Source organism: Eretmochelys imbricata, chromosome 12 (assembly GCF_965152235.1).
Source record: "Eretmochelys imbricata isolate rEreImb1 chromosome 12, rEreImb1.hap1, whole genome shotgun sequence".
NCBI lineage: Eukaryota > Metazoa > Chordata > Testudines > Cheloniidae > Eretmochelys > Eretmochelys imbricata.
The window spans coordinates 40934329-40949199 of NC_135583.1; the positions used below are offsets into that span (position 1 = coordinate 40934329).

The window sequence follows — 14871 nt, forward strand, 5'->3', positions numbered from 1 at the left end:
AGACACAGCCTTTGCCATCAGAAAGACAACATTAATAATTTCAGAGGTTCAGGGGAACCTCCTTAAAAGAATGAAAACAACAAACTAAACCAGCTGCAGGGAGAGTGGGGCTACCAGGGTGCTGTATCTTTCTAAGAGTTCAGCAAGGGTAACTGAACTGCAGCTGCCCAGCACTGGTCAATCTTCCAGAATTTGGCACCTTCATGAAACAGCTGCTGGAGCTCATCCAATTGTTACTGAGTTTGTAGGCTATATGACAGGTTTCAGCGTAGTAGCCGTGTTAGTCTGTATTCGCAAAAAGAAAAGGAGGACTTATGGCCCTTAGAGACTAACCAATTTATTTTGAGCATAAGCTTTCGTGAGCTACAGCTCACTTCACTTCACTCTCTTCCCAATTTCCTCCTCCTCCGATGCCTTGGCGCAGAAACAGCTCTGTGCATGGAGTGTGACTGCAGGCAGTTTTCAGGCCCAATGAATCATTGCAGCTGCCTTATAAGCTCACATAAATAACTGTCACCTCCCTGGGATTTACTGTATCTGTGAGACTGCACATAGGGAACCTTCCAAGGTGTGTCTGTGGTCACCTGCCATCTTCCAGGTGCCACCAGCTCACTCTGATGGTGTTTGTTGTGTATTGGAGCTCACAAAACATCATTGTTACATTGCCCCATGTGTCTGTTACAAGGCAACATGCCAATGGTAGAAAATGGACTCTGTCATGGCCTCTCTTTCTTGACAGCTCACCATGCCAGGAGATTTTATTATGGGTCTTGGAGAAGTCAGAGAGAGAGGTGGCGCTCTCCATGCTGGAAGGATTTGCAGGACTGGGTAGAACCATGCAGTTTCTCCATCCGCTGTGCCAGTTTCAAGTAGCTGGTGGAGGTGGTGCCATGATCACTGTCAAAGAGACCATCAGGTAAGAGTCTACATTATGACACCCTGTGTTAGCAGCCTTACACCCACTGCCTGTGGGTGTGGGTGAACAACTGTCATCATTCAACACCTTGGGCTGTTTTATGGCTCAGCCAGTAAGGGGTGCCCATGCAAAGTTCCACAACGTGTGCAGAATATGAAAGCGGGGCACGGGGGAGGGTTTCAAGATGTGGTGGGGGATGCTGTAGTCCCTGTGGATTGTCACCACTAGACAGGGATAGACAGTTGGCTTGGGCTGAGTGCCAAACTCTAGCAGGTGAAACTTCACGGATGGCCTGAACTTTACAGGCAAATGGAGCCAAACATTGCTGGAGCAATGAGGTGTGAAGCTGGAGCAGACTTTTAGCCCTGATACACCTACAAAACCAGTAATAAAATTCATGTTTGGCTTTTATTAACATTATTAATTTCTTCTTGGGAACCCTTTGTCTTGAGGCTGGATGGCTCAGGGGACTGAGAATAGGAAATGGTCTTTCACTCCTGAACCACTGGTTCAAATTCTGACCAGACTGGTAGTGTCTGACGTAATCACGGCTAATGGCTGATTGGTTGCATGTGTGAAATGCATGGAGTGGACATCTGTCACCATCAGCATGGTATTAATTGACCCCCTTGTTAACAGCCTCTGTAGACTGACTGAATGAGCCATAGTGACCGAACACCCCCGGTGCTCCTGGAGATGGTCCCTCCAGGATGGGGTCAGGCACGTTGGTGCCTGACGTTACACGGCCATTGCCCGTGGTCTGTTTGCTCTGAGGGTAAATGGAAGACTGCAGGCTCCAGCACTGTCCGGACAGAGCCCGTCACCAGCAGTACACTCAGTTTTAAAAGAAATAGTTTTTGCTTGGGGCATGTATCGATGAGCCAGCATTACCTGGTGGAAAACGCCAGGGCTGAGCCAGGAACTCCTGCTTTGTCACTGGCCTGCTGGGTGGTCAAGTTTGGAGTTGTCTGCACACAGACTTGCATCCGTTTAGTTAAACTGGTGCAGAACCCCACGTGGCTGTTCTTATTCCAGTATAGTTTAAACCTGTGCCTTCAACTTGAATGAACCTAATTAGAATTAAAATAAGTGTCACACAGGGGTTTGCACTGGTTTAACTAAATCAATTTAAAATCACTGCTTAAGTTAAACTAGTGCAACTCTGCATGTTGACACAGCCTCGCTTCCCCTCGGTGTATCTATTTCCCTCATTTATGCTGGGAAAACAAGTGTAGGGCTGCTGCATTCATTAATTAATGCTCATCCAGCTCTTCACAGAGGAGTTATGTATGTGCTAAATATTTTGTGTGCATAGATTCCACCCTGGTCATCCCTGCAATGAATATAGGTTAATTAGTGAACTGAATGCTCCGCCATTTCAACTTCATCCCCAGACTGAATGATATTTCATCAGCCACCGTCTGTCCGTCCGTCCCCTTTCAGGGAGTGCAGCACAGGGTGTTGCTGTAACCTGGAAGTGATGAAACAGTGTAAACGCTGCCCCAGCTTTCCCTGACCTGGAGTGACAGGTGGGCTGGGAGGGCATAGGAAATACTGAGACATAAAGCTGGACAGATAAGCCAGAAGTCCCTTGGGCTTTTGGGACTTCACGTTGATTCTGTTGCATGGAAAGCACTCCTCACCAAAGGCTTGGCTCATTACAGCTTGAAACCACATTATAAACCTGGATGAGATAGCAAGGGTGCCAATTCAGGATGGGAAGGAGTGGATCTTATACTGAGGTAGATACTAAATACAACTGAGAACTCTTCCTGATGTCGGTAGGAGAGCTTAGCTTGCTGGAGTTACCTGCTGGATCTGGAACATGGGTTCACACCCCAGCACTCTCCCTCACAGGAACATGGACAAGGCTCTGGCATACAGCATCAGATTAGAGATTCTTCTGGAAGAGAGGTCATATAATGCTGTTGACCAAAGAGAAGGCAAACAGACCATCCTGTTGCTGGCACACCTTCAGCCGCCTGTGGTCTCTCCCACTGGGGTTGGGAGTGATTTTCATGCTCATTTGAGTCTTAAAACCAGATTTCTGACCCCTGACTAGCTTAAGCAGCACCAAGAATGGGCTAGGCAGCAGGGGCCACCATTGACCATTAGAGCCCTGTATGGTTTTTGCATGAATAGGGACCGTAGTCCTGGTGCCCAGGCCAAATTCCATCTTCAGATAACATTGTCTCTGTAAAAGTTTCCCTGCCGTTTCTGTTGGATACGGTGTTCTCTGCTTCCTGTCACAAACTGGGGTGTAGCGCTGCTGTGTGCTGGCTGCTGCATCTTAATGGGGAGATGAAAGGAAGACCCTTGGAAGTGTTCTGGAAATACCTACAGCACTTGGGGATGAAATGTGCCAGGGAAATGCTCTTTCCAGGGGTAGTTCAAAAACCAGTGCCAAAGAGACTCTGGGTGGGTTCCTGTCGGGTGAAACGTTGGCTGCATTTCAGCGATGAGGAGGAGGAACTCTACCAGAAGGTCTCCTCGGAGCAGTGGCAGATGGAGCAGTTGGTGGCCCTGTTGACTCACTGCCAGAAGAGCGGCTTAGCTGGAGACTTCTTCATTTGCTGCTTAAAGGTAAGAAGCTACAGTCTGTTAGCAGCCTGGCCTCTGCTGGGTGCAAGGATACAGGAAGTGCCTTGCATTTCCAGAGGGTTAACTTTCCCATGCTGCATGTGGGGAGGGTACTGGGAGAAGGGGGAAGTTCCACTTAAATCTCCTGGGAGTGGTGGGTAAAGAGCCGCTACAGGTATAGGGTAGCTGTATCTCCCGACAGTTCCAGCGCCAAGCCCTGAGGGGGCGCATGGAGTCCTCAGTCTGTGTGAAAGCGTTAACCCTTGTTCTGACAACGGGAACATGTCTGAAGTTTAATGGTGGGTTTTAAGCTGTGAATAATCCCTACCTTTGCAGACTGCCACTTCCTTGGCTTTCGAGAAGGAAAGGCACTTCCCCAGCTCCCCGCCCCGCGTTTCCTTTTTTTCCTGCAGCTTCGTATCCAGACTAATCACTGCCATGGTCCCTCCTCAGTGTTTGCTAGGCCTGGGCCATGCTTTGCTCTCCTTTGCTGCCAGTCAGAGTGTATAATCCGTGTCCTGCTCGCCCCCTTTGGGGTTGGTGCCATGGTGTTATGGCCCTTCTGCTGTGCACAGAGTGCTGCGCTCCTTTGCTGGGCTTCTTTCAATGGCCACCAGAAGAGCTCATCCTGTGTATGGCTGGGAAGGGGCACGGGCAGCATAGGTGCACTTCTGTGCTAAGCAAGCGGGGTGCCTGGGCACCACAGCCCGCCACCACAAAGCCCTTCTCAATGTGTTCAGCCGATATTCCTGTTCATTTTATAAATCAGGAAATATACAGTTAAAATCTAGTTTACCTAGAGGTCAAAGGGTCTCTGGTGTATCTGAGGCCAGTGCCAAAGCAAATGGGCAAGCAAGGCCCTGGCAGATTTACAGCCCTAAAGTGACTGTCCTTAGAGGGAAGCTTTTAGTGTTCCTGCACCTGATACGTGTGAGGAGGTCACCTGCAGCATTTGGGGCCGGTGGTGGCAGTATGAGGAGAGGGGTGGGAGATCCCGGGCCTGGATAACAGAACTAGCATGAGATCCTTTTGGAAAGCTTGGGCTTTGGGAAAATGGCTGGAGAAGAACCCCCAAGGCCTCAGTGCAGAACAACCCTGCCTTCTTGCACCTGGAGTGAAGATTCTGGGCTAAGGTGAGGATGGCAGCACAGGGTTGAGGCCGAGCAGCTACTTTAGTAGAACGGACTGCTCTGTGATACTGCCCTGCTGTTCAAATCTGACCTTGTTCTTGGATGTTAGCTGCTGGCGGGTTGCCCGCTGGGTGCCCCCAGCTGTGTGCCCTCAAACCAGTTTCCTGTATTTAGCTTTCTTTCTGACGGCCGTGCACTCCCCTCCCTGGCAGGAGCTGACTCACATGGCTGCAAACGATGAGGCCGGCTTGGATGACGATCCCCTCTCCTGTGAGAGTCTGGTGGAGCTGGAGCAATATCGCAGTCAGCATCTCGTGGGGCAGAAGAAGCAGCTGCTTGTTTTGCAGCTGGTGGCCATGCTGTGTGAGCGCGTCTCAGACACCGTGTTCACAGACATTGTACAGGTAGGTCATGGCAGAGCCCATTGGCATGGCACTGGCAGCAGCACTGCATATGGCCAATGCCATCCAACCTGAGGCTCACAGAACGACCCTGAGGTGGGTCCTGTATATGTCTTGGCTGAACCCCTTCTGCAAGTGTGACGTGAAGTCAGACGTGGCTGCTGCCTTCCGTTGACTGAATCTCACGCACTGAGGTGAGGGTGCAGTGAGGAGGGGCGTTTCCTTCTGTGACTGCAGGGGAGAATCTCCGCCTGAAACCTCAAAGATTTCTGCTTGGGAAAAGGAGGCCGCAGTAGCTCTGAGCTTCCCCCAGCCAGCACTGCTCCACCGTGCACGGGTGGGCACCCTGGCGGAAGAGGCGGGGGCTGAGTATCGAGAGCAGAGGTTCTCAACCTTTTTTTCGTTTGTGGACCCCTAAAAAATTGGGACTGGAGGTGTGGGCCCCTTCGGACATTTTGGCCATCGTCCGCGGACCCCAGGCTGAGAACCACTGGTCTCGGGGGCCTTGCCGTACTTGGTGCTCCTGCACCATTTCCAACAGCACCTTCTTCTGGGCTAATAAGAGTGCCAATGTTGTCCCCCAGCCCCTCGTTCCCAGAGCCAGCTGGCCTTCTGTTCGCAGTTTGAATAACGCTGGGAGAATTCAGATGCTCCCATGTTACCCAAGCTGCAGAGGTGGCCTGAGCTGCTGCAAGTGGGTGGAAGGAGCCCCCAACTGGTGGAAATGTGGTGACCAGATACCCTCTGCCCTATTGCCTTGGGGCCCAAAATGGGAGCTACCCCAAAGAACATTACTCTGAATTGAAAGCCCTGCATGACATAGGAATAGCCAGTAGTCTTCCATGCCCAACACAAACCAACGCTCGGGTGCTCCGTGCTGGCTCTGCACCAACAGTTAAATGAGCCTCTTCACAGAGCTGTGCTGCATCAGTGCTGCTTGTGGACAAACAAAGGAGTGAGCAGAAGAGCCATGTTAATGTCAAGCCTCATTAGAAATGCAGGAAGCTAAGAGAAGATCAAACCTTTGGGCTGCAAAATGGAGAAGGCCAAAACCAGTCGGGCAAGAAATGTGTGTGTGTTTTTAAACCTTCTTGCAGAGAGTTGTGAACCATGGGGGAAAATGTCTGACCCTATTCTTGACTGCAGACTCGGCATGGAGCATGTGAGGTCTAATCCCCTGGCCTTGTCTTACTCTGCATAATTGGGGAGTGCTTTGAACAGATGAAATGTGCCTAGAGAAGGAATAATTGTTGGGGGCTGGAAACCCTACAGTGTGTTTCTGGAAAAGACCAATTATTCTTTATGCACTGAATACTTCAAACGATGCCAAGCACTGTGCTGATTGTGGAGAAGGGCACAGTCCATGCTGCAGAGCGCTTACAGTCAAAGACAGCCTACAGGAAAGGGGAGAGAGGAGGATTGTTTCAATGACCATATTTGATCCATGCTGAATGCCTGCTTTGCCATTTGACCCCGTAGCTAGCCAGCATGACTTCGATTTGTGCTGGTGTTAATCTAACCTTGTTTTACTGAGCTTTCTATTTGTTCCTTACAGGATATTTTAAACCTGGTCCTTTCTTAATATTTTGCACTGTGTAACTCCTACCCATTCTGTATTTACCTAGTTAATATTTCAAGCCCTAGCCTTTTCCTAATGTATTTGAACCCTTAATCCTCCTCTGTCATCCCTCCCAACAGTGATCAGCTGATGAGTCCAATGCCCTTTGTTTCCCAGCACCTCCTCGGTCCTTGCCCACTTCCTACCCTTTTGTTCTGCACAAACCCATAGTCACCTGCAGAGACTGGCAGTGTGCTCAGCTAAGGTCAGAAAGGGGTAGTTCCTGGGGGGCTGCTAACATACTGATCCCTGGAAACCTTGCAGGGCTCCTGCCCTCGGAGAGGCCTGCTAATGAATGCAATGAGCTGCATTATAGTCATCCAGGGACTGTGAAGGGCTGCAGCAAAGAAGCAAAGAAAAATGCTGCTTCCCTTGGAATAAAGGACTCAGAAAGCCTTGACAGAAGCCAAGCCACTGTTGCTGTTTATAGCCCAGTCTGTCAGTGTGCGCTTTTTAAGGAGTTTCTAGCTAGGCTTTGGGCTAAAACCTGCGATGTATGACTCAGGCGGGGGATGTGAGTGTTGTATTTTAAGTATCAAGTTTCAGAAATATCAGTTTTCTTTCTCAAATTTAAAGGACTGGAGGGAGGGGGAAGGCCTGTTGGTTTGGCTGCAGCCTTGCATTCCTGGTGCTGACAGCCAGGTCTCCTTGTTAAAATTAAAATGGCCAGAACATCGAGGCATAATGTTGCTGAGGTGCTTTTCATAGCAAAGAAAATTAGACAGGCCAAGCTCATAATATATGAGCAGCTGCTGGGAATTCACATCTTCAGAAACACTTCTAATTTGCTCAAAGTATCTCTCAAACGCCTATGGCTTCCTGGTGCCCACCAAATGAGTTTATAAATAAATTAAGCAAAGCTGCACTGTCTCCTTTTCCCCTGGATCTCCCAGCCTGTCCGGCACTGTGAGCTCTTTGGGGCAGGAACGGTCTGTTTTTGTTTATGGTACAACACTGAGCACTGCGTGAGTGCCAAACAAAGAATCGGAAGTTCCGCTTCCACGTAAATACGTCTTTCTCTGGCGCCCCTGGTAGAGGACCACGGCTCCTGTAGCGTGCAGTGAACTGCAGCCAGTCTTCCAGACGGCGGGCCAGCCCGTAGGGGTGCAGTCCCATGGGTGTGATGAGAGAGCTTGGCTTAGGGGCTGAAGGATTATTGTGTCTCTAACTGGAATGATGTGATCTTTCCTTTTCTTCTGTTCCCTAAACTCCCTTCCTTTGGCAGGTGGTGGAATTTGTGGCAGTTACATTGCAGCGGGCATGTGCAAGTCTTGCCCAGGGTTCAGAGGGCACTGTGGAAGCGCAGACTTTGAGCATGTCCATGGGACTAGTGGCTGCCATGCTAGGAGGGGCAGTGCAGGTAAGCCAGGACACAATGGGGTGTGCGCTTGTGATCTGAATGCATGAAAGGGCCTCTGGAGCCCCTGACCAGCAATGCAGGCTACTCTGGAACATGCATGGCAGCCTGTGCTTGGGCTGAGAGGAAAAACTAGAATTTCTGAAACTGGATGGTTAGTTTAGATCAGATTATTTTGAAATTTTGAAAATAGAGACTCTTCCCACTCCTGTGCCTTGCCCCTTGGTGCAGACATGGTTTCCCTTCACCAGGATGACTCTTAGGCTGTGGTTTGGATGCTACAATGCTCCCGTCCCTTTTCTCTCCCCCACATCTGCTAATTTTTGTCTGAGAGTGATGCCAAGAAATTGATTCATGCTATTGCATCAACTGGAGTGGCCTAGAGTGTAATGTGGCAAAGGATGTAGCTGTGTTGTAACAAAGGGACCAGATGAGTCACAATTGAGCTGTCTACCTGTTGCTAAAGAGGTTACACTTGTACCTGTTTTGGAAGCATTGTCATGCCATCACGCAGGTCTTTGCACTGTTTGGATCCTACTTCATTTCTCAGCCTCTTCGTCCTTCAGTTTGTTCATTTAACCAAGGTCTCTACAATGTGGTGTGTTTCTAACAAAAAAGCCACCAAACCCTAAATCTGTGAACAGACCCAGTGAAGGAGCATGGCCTGGGTGCATTTTTAGTCAAACTACTACACTTCTCCTTTAGCTTAGTTCTGTAAATCTGCTAAAGTACGAAGAGGATAGTGATCCTGCATGCGCCTTGTAAGGTGCACAGAAGGGAGCCCCTCTGGGACGCACCTTAGGAGCTCTGCTTCTGGGGAAGGCAGAAAATGTTTTCCCTAGCTACACAACTCTTAAAGCATAAGGGAGAATAGGGCCCTGTCTTTGGACTCCTAGGGTCCAGGGGACAGGTTGTTCTGGTGATATTTTGCCACTTAGTTCCAGATTATGGAGTTTACATGTACTTTGCATGCCAGCAGTTTCCAAGTCCTGGAGAATCAACCTTCTCCTGAGGTGTGTTTTTTCTCTAAAGTAAATAAATCTAGGAAATGGCATACAAAAAACTCTGTGCGGCTGGGTGCTCACAAGTCATGAAGTGCCAATTAGTTTCATGCAGAACCCTGACTCTACCAGCAGGTGTGCGTGATCTGAGCCTCTACATGATTGCATTGTATTCCTTAAATATTCATGTTTTTAGTCTGAGATGCTCACGTGTAGCATCTTATAAGTGCATTACTCTGTATATGCCTGTCAGTCCCTGAAAGTCACTTACATGAAAAGTACACAATAAATGAAACTTATAGGACATCCTCCCACCTATTAAGCAGGCATGGGAATAATAGTGAACATTTGCTGAGCACCTAAGTTTGCAGCTAAATTCACTTTCTGGTCAACTGCTTCATTCCCGAATTATACCAAAGGAAGGCTGACCTGCTGATGGAAAAGGGAATTTGTTGTCTCTATTTGCTCACCAAGTTACTAGAATAACTAATGGGAGAGGAGACGCTTTCAGTGAAAACATTCTGGACAGCCTTGGCAGTGAAGTTAGTGTAAGTGTGAAAAAGTGGTGCATGGTGTCACTTGTGTAAAGCAGCGGAATCTTGTCTGATGCTATGCATGTTCAGCAGTAGCCTGTGATCATGTGGTTAATGACTGTATCATGATACATGTGCACAAGAGGATTTGTGTTGGAAATGGCCCAACTTGGTTATCATACACATTGTAAGGGGAGCGATCACTTTAGATAAGCTATTACCAGCAGGAGAGTGGGGTGGGAGGAGGTATTTTTTCATGCTTTGTGTGTATATAATAAGATCTTCTACACTTTCCACAGTATGCATCCGATGAAGTGAGCTGTAGCTCACGAAAGCTTATGCTCAAATAAATTGGTTAGTCTCTAAGGTGCCACAAGTACTCCTTTTCTTTTTGCGAATACAGACTAACACGGCTGTTACTCTGAAAAGAGGAAGACAGAAAGTCAAGTCTCCACTCTGCCAAATCCCAGCATTTTAGGTTGTCAGTGGGACTGGGGTGGGGGCATGGATCAGTGTTCCCGTCACACTCCCCATCAGTGCCCAGCCCAGATGGGGGAAGCTAATGATCCAACCAGCGGACTAAATTTGGTGATGAATCCTGGTCACGTGCCACCTGAGGCATGTTATGCGTACATGAAGAAGAAGTAGGACTGGGTGTTACTATTGACTTTTTGACTGCACGCATGGGGTTAAACTGACAGCTAAATGTGAGGCTGGGAAGGAATTTTGTCCAAGGCCTGGCAGGGTTTTACCTTCCTCTGAACCACTGCCTGGGAGAGTTCCACTCGCATAAGGTGGGTATGTGCCACGGTTGATTTCTTTCCCTTCTGGTTGCAGGGGAGCCTAAAGCACTGAGGGCCATTGTCCCTTCTACTAGCTATGAGCTAAAACAGCCAAACACGGTGTAAATTCAGAGCAGAAGCTGACTCTGCCCTTTGTTTTGCTTTCTCACCTAGACTTCTGCTTTCCTTTTGGGGTCTTCTCATTGATCAACTGCCCCTTACCCTCTTCTCTCTGGCAGAGCAACACCTCCTCAGACCCAGAGAATGTGCACTGTAGGTCTGTGCCCCTGACCCACGGTGGATGAGGTAGCGGAGCAGGGCTCCACACTTGTACATGGGCCCCTAAGCCAGACCTGATTCTCACTAGCTCATATCAGCTCGTTAGCCATTATTAATGGAAGGAACTTAATGTGTCCAAGTCAATTGAACGAGAGAGGTTTCCCAGGGCAGATGGTGGTTGACAGCAGACATTTAGGTTAACATTTAGAGCCCTGCAAATCTACAGATATCCGCTTTATATCTGTGAATATCTGCATTCACAGACCATTTTTGCAAATTTTGTATCCCTGCAGGGCTAAGTGTATTGTCTCAAATGGCCATCACAGAGGATATCTATCTTGGTTTTCAATTAAGTGTTTTGCACAATTGTGCAAAAAAAATCTCCTGAAACCACTGGCAAACCATTAGCTTCACTACTCAAGTCTTTGCTTTCCCAGATCTAATGATTGAATTTTGAAACTGTGTCGGTCCCATGATTTTAGAGAGACAGTGTGGGTAAGGTAATATCTTTTATTAGACCAACTTCTGTTGGTGAGGGGGGCAAGCTTTCAAGCTCTGTATAAGCTTGTATGCTTGTCTCTCACCAACAAAAGTTGGTCTAGTAAAATATATTACCTGACTCACCTGGTCTCTCTGATTTTTGAAATGCAGTGCAAGAACTTCTTTCCATCCTCTTCCACGTCCTGATACATGCTGCTAGCAAAACCCTGCAGTGCCTCTTGCAGATCCATGACACATTGCTACAGCTTCAGAGGGAACTTCTACCCAGTGGCACTCTTGAGTAGCTTGGGCACAGTGCATTCCCCAGTGTAAAACAGGGCCTGGGAGGAGCGTGCAGAGGACAGCTTTGTAATCTACCCTTGTGTTGCTGAAGCCTGTGGTTCTCTCATGCCTCCCTGCCCCTGCCCTGCACATCCTTTCTGAGGTTGTAGCTCTTGTGCTCCCCCTGCTGGCACTTTGCCAGAGCTAGGCGGGTCAATCAGTGCTGCTCATTAAACAAGGAAGTAAATGAAAAATGCACCTTAATCGCTGCAACCTCGAGAGAAAATATTTGTCAAATGGGAAAGGACGTCATTGGTGCAGCAGAGAGTGAAAACCAAAGTAGGTGCGAGAGCCCTGCTCCCCGAGTCTCCCCAGCATATGAGATGCTAAAATACCAGGCATTGACAATGGAGCCTTATTCAGAAGGCGTTGAGGTCTTGTGATTTCAGCGGCGGGACTGGGAGTTTGGATTTCTGTGTTCTCTTGTTGCGTGGTGTGGGCGAGACCTGACTGCACAGGAGCTCAGTTTCCCAGCCAGAAGAAAGTGGATAATATTTATTTTCCCATCTCCAAAGCGGGCTGTGGAGCCTGATTCATCCGGTCAGTCCTAAAGCTCGAAGCTTACTGTTGCCAAACAGGCATTCCGAGCACATGGGCTCTGCTGCAAGAGGCTCTTTGGGAGATCTGGAGATGGTCTGTTTCCTGCTAGCTTGTTGATTAGGGTGTGCAATCACACGTCTTGGAAGGGCACGTTTCCTCTCCTGAGGAGTGATCGGTTTCTTGAGCCTCTTGAGGATTCCTGACCTGATAGTAAAGTTTTAAGGCCAAGCAGACATCTCCTGGACAGACTAGAGGCAGCACTGGGATTGGCTCTGGTGGTGGAGACAGGGGATTGGCCCCGTCCTTGGAGATGTGCTGCAATCCTTTGGGATTGATATAAGACTTTAGCTGCCTCCCCCCTGCTCCTGCCCTCCAAAGTCTTCTCCCTTCCGAGTTTCTTTTAGGCTTTACGGTGCTGTGTGATAAATCCAGGAAATTGCCACTTGGTTTATTTTGTCACGCACAGAGCAATTTTCTCCCTAAAGTAGCATCTTCACCCTTTGCTGAGTTCCATTCAATGGATCTGTTGAGGTGTTGGCTACTACAAAGGCAATTGGTCCAAAGTGGAGACATGTTATAATTCTCATGTGTATTTCCTAATAACCCAGCACTTTCACCCTGTCAGTGTCATTTAACAAGTAAAAAGCTATCCACTGGGAAGCAGATTTTAAATCAAGATCGGATCTTTTTCTAAATGATACACTTTAGTTCAAACAGGGATTAGTGCAGGGAAGCCATGCTCTGTGTTATACAGGAGGTCAGGTGAGATGATCACAGTGGTGCCTTTTGGCCTTATGCTCTGGGAATCTACAGTCTGTGAAAAGTGCTTTGTGTCCTAGTTCATGTTCATCTCTGGAATAGGCTTCAGGGGCAGGTGACGCACTTGCTGTGCTTTCGAGAACTGTCAAATGATCAGGCACATTGGTTCCCTGCATATGACTCCTAGCAGATACTGAGGGCGAGGCAATCACTTGTTTCGATTTACAACATACACAAAAGGCTCCTAATCCTGGGATCTGGGCACCTTTGTCATAAAATAGTCACATAAAGGTTGAACCAGCAGCTGCTCCTCGCCTCTAGGCAAGAAAAAAAATAACCAAAGATTAACTCAAACCACGAACAAATACCCTCTTAGCACAAGTGCAGGAGATCACTTGCATTCACCCTACACCTGGAGCATGCTGCCAATCGCCATCTGCACTCATGAAACTAGCCCTCGTCTCTCTCCGTCCTCAGACGCATGGGCTGAATTCGGGGCCTTGCAGAGTGTTGTGATGGTCATTAATTACCTGTGCACACTTTTACATGTGATCTGTGTGTGCCGCTCGTCAAGTGACTGCTCATACAACTGCACCTGCACATTTCATGCTCCTTTTTGTCTGTGCTGCAGTGAACGTGAGGCCTGAGTAAATGCCTCTTGGGAGGAGTGCCCCCCGCTCAGCAGAGCTAGTGCCGTGTGGCTGAACTGCACTGCAAGCAGACTGTGGCAGGTGTTGGTAGGGGATGCGCAGGAGAAGGAGCCAGTGAGGCTTTACAGAAACTAGTCAGACTGCGTACTGCCGGTCGCTTTCAGCATACGCAAAATCTCTGTGTCTGAAACGCTGCATGACCAGACAAGGATGAGGTGTTCTGGACCTCCTGTAGTCACATCTCCATGTGAGGATGGTAGGGCAATGTGAAAAGCTGCTGTCCCACCCCACCCAATGGTCACACTTCCCAGTTTGGGGCACACTATTATCTGATCCATCAGGCTCACATCCGTGCTGTGCAGTTACTGAAGTTTCTTATTAGATTCAGCTCCATCAGACTGTCTCCCACCAGGCTCTCTCCTGGGCCCCTCAGCCCAGGGGAATGTTCTCAGGAGCTGCTGTAACTCCATGTGTGCATCTCTCATTTTAGGCCATGCCAGTGATAGTTGTGTTTTTCTTTCAGCTGAAATCGGGTGACTTTGCCATCCTAAAGCAGTTGGTGCCCCTGTTGGAGGAGATCTCCCGCATTCATCTTGAACCTGTCATCCAGGAGCTTGCAGCTGATCTGCGCATCACCATCTGCACTCACGGAGCTTTCTCCACCCAAACTGTAGGCACTGCTGCCCAGAGCACCCTGGGGGAAAAAATAGGGTCAAGCAGGTCAGGAGGACAGACCCACACAAACCCCACAGAAAGACCTGAGAACAAAACAGCTGGGCTCATCCTAGGACAGCCACAGACTAATGAAAATTGCAGCCACACAAACAGCCTGACCAGTAACCCCAGTCCTAAAGGAAAGAATGGGGAATCCACTGTGCAGAAAGAGTGCCCCGTTGAGACTCCTACAGCAGACCACACCCCACAACAGCTTCAGGAGCTCCTCTTATCAGCCTATGACCCGGAAATCCCAGTACGAGCAGCTGCCCTGCGGCGTCTTTCCCGTTTGTTAGAGCAGAGGGATCCAGACGGACTAAAGGCTCAGGAGAAACTCCTCAAGGTAGGCAGAACTCAGGACTAAAGCTTGCTTGCAGATCGTGTTTGTTTAATGTGCTGATTCCCTTCTGACGCTATGCACCACTCAACCTAGTGTCACACTTACTGGCTTGTCTTCACACTTATTACATGACAACACACCTGGGACCATGTGGGCGCTGGGGGAGTGACTCAGGCTGGCCGTACACATGTCTGGGAAGAGCATGCAGGTCCCTTGTTGGCAGTTTTTTTCTGAAGAGCTCAGCCTTCGTCCTCCTCGTGGCCCCAGCAACTCTTACTGTGTTCCCCCCTGAACTGCTGGGGTTTGTTCTCTTTCCTCCCCGCTCCATGAAGCGGTAAACGTGATGATTTGGTAGACCCAGTTATTGAGCCTGCTAACATGAGATTAACAAGGTTCCTCTGGCCCAGCACGGCTAATGTCCCCAGGCACTATTCCCATGTTGGCCTCTC

At 48.9% G+C, this 14871-nt stretch overlaps 1 protein-coding gene across 2 annotated transcripts in view; it reads left to right on the forward strand.

Annotated features, from left to right (window-relative positions):
- The window catches only part of TANGO6 (transport and golgi organization 6 homolog), an 89556-nt gene that overhangs the window by 26519 nt on the left and 48166 nt on the right, over positions 1-14871 (forward strand). For both annotated transcript variants that reach the window (XM_077831257.1, XM_077831258.1), the window contains exons 9-13: positions 740-916; positions 3373-3499; positions 4839-5030; positions 7871-8005; positions 13892-14425. In XM_077831257.1, the coding sequence (XP_077687383.1) occupies positions 740-916; positions 3373-3499; positions 4839-5030; positions 7871-8005; positions 13892-14425 (1165 nt within the window). The remainder of the gene's footprint in view (positions 1-739; positions 917-3372; positions 3500-4838; positions 5031-7870; positions 8006-13891; positions 14426-14871) is intronic.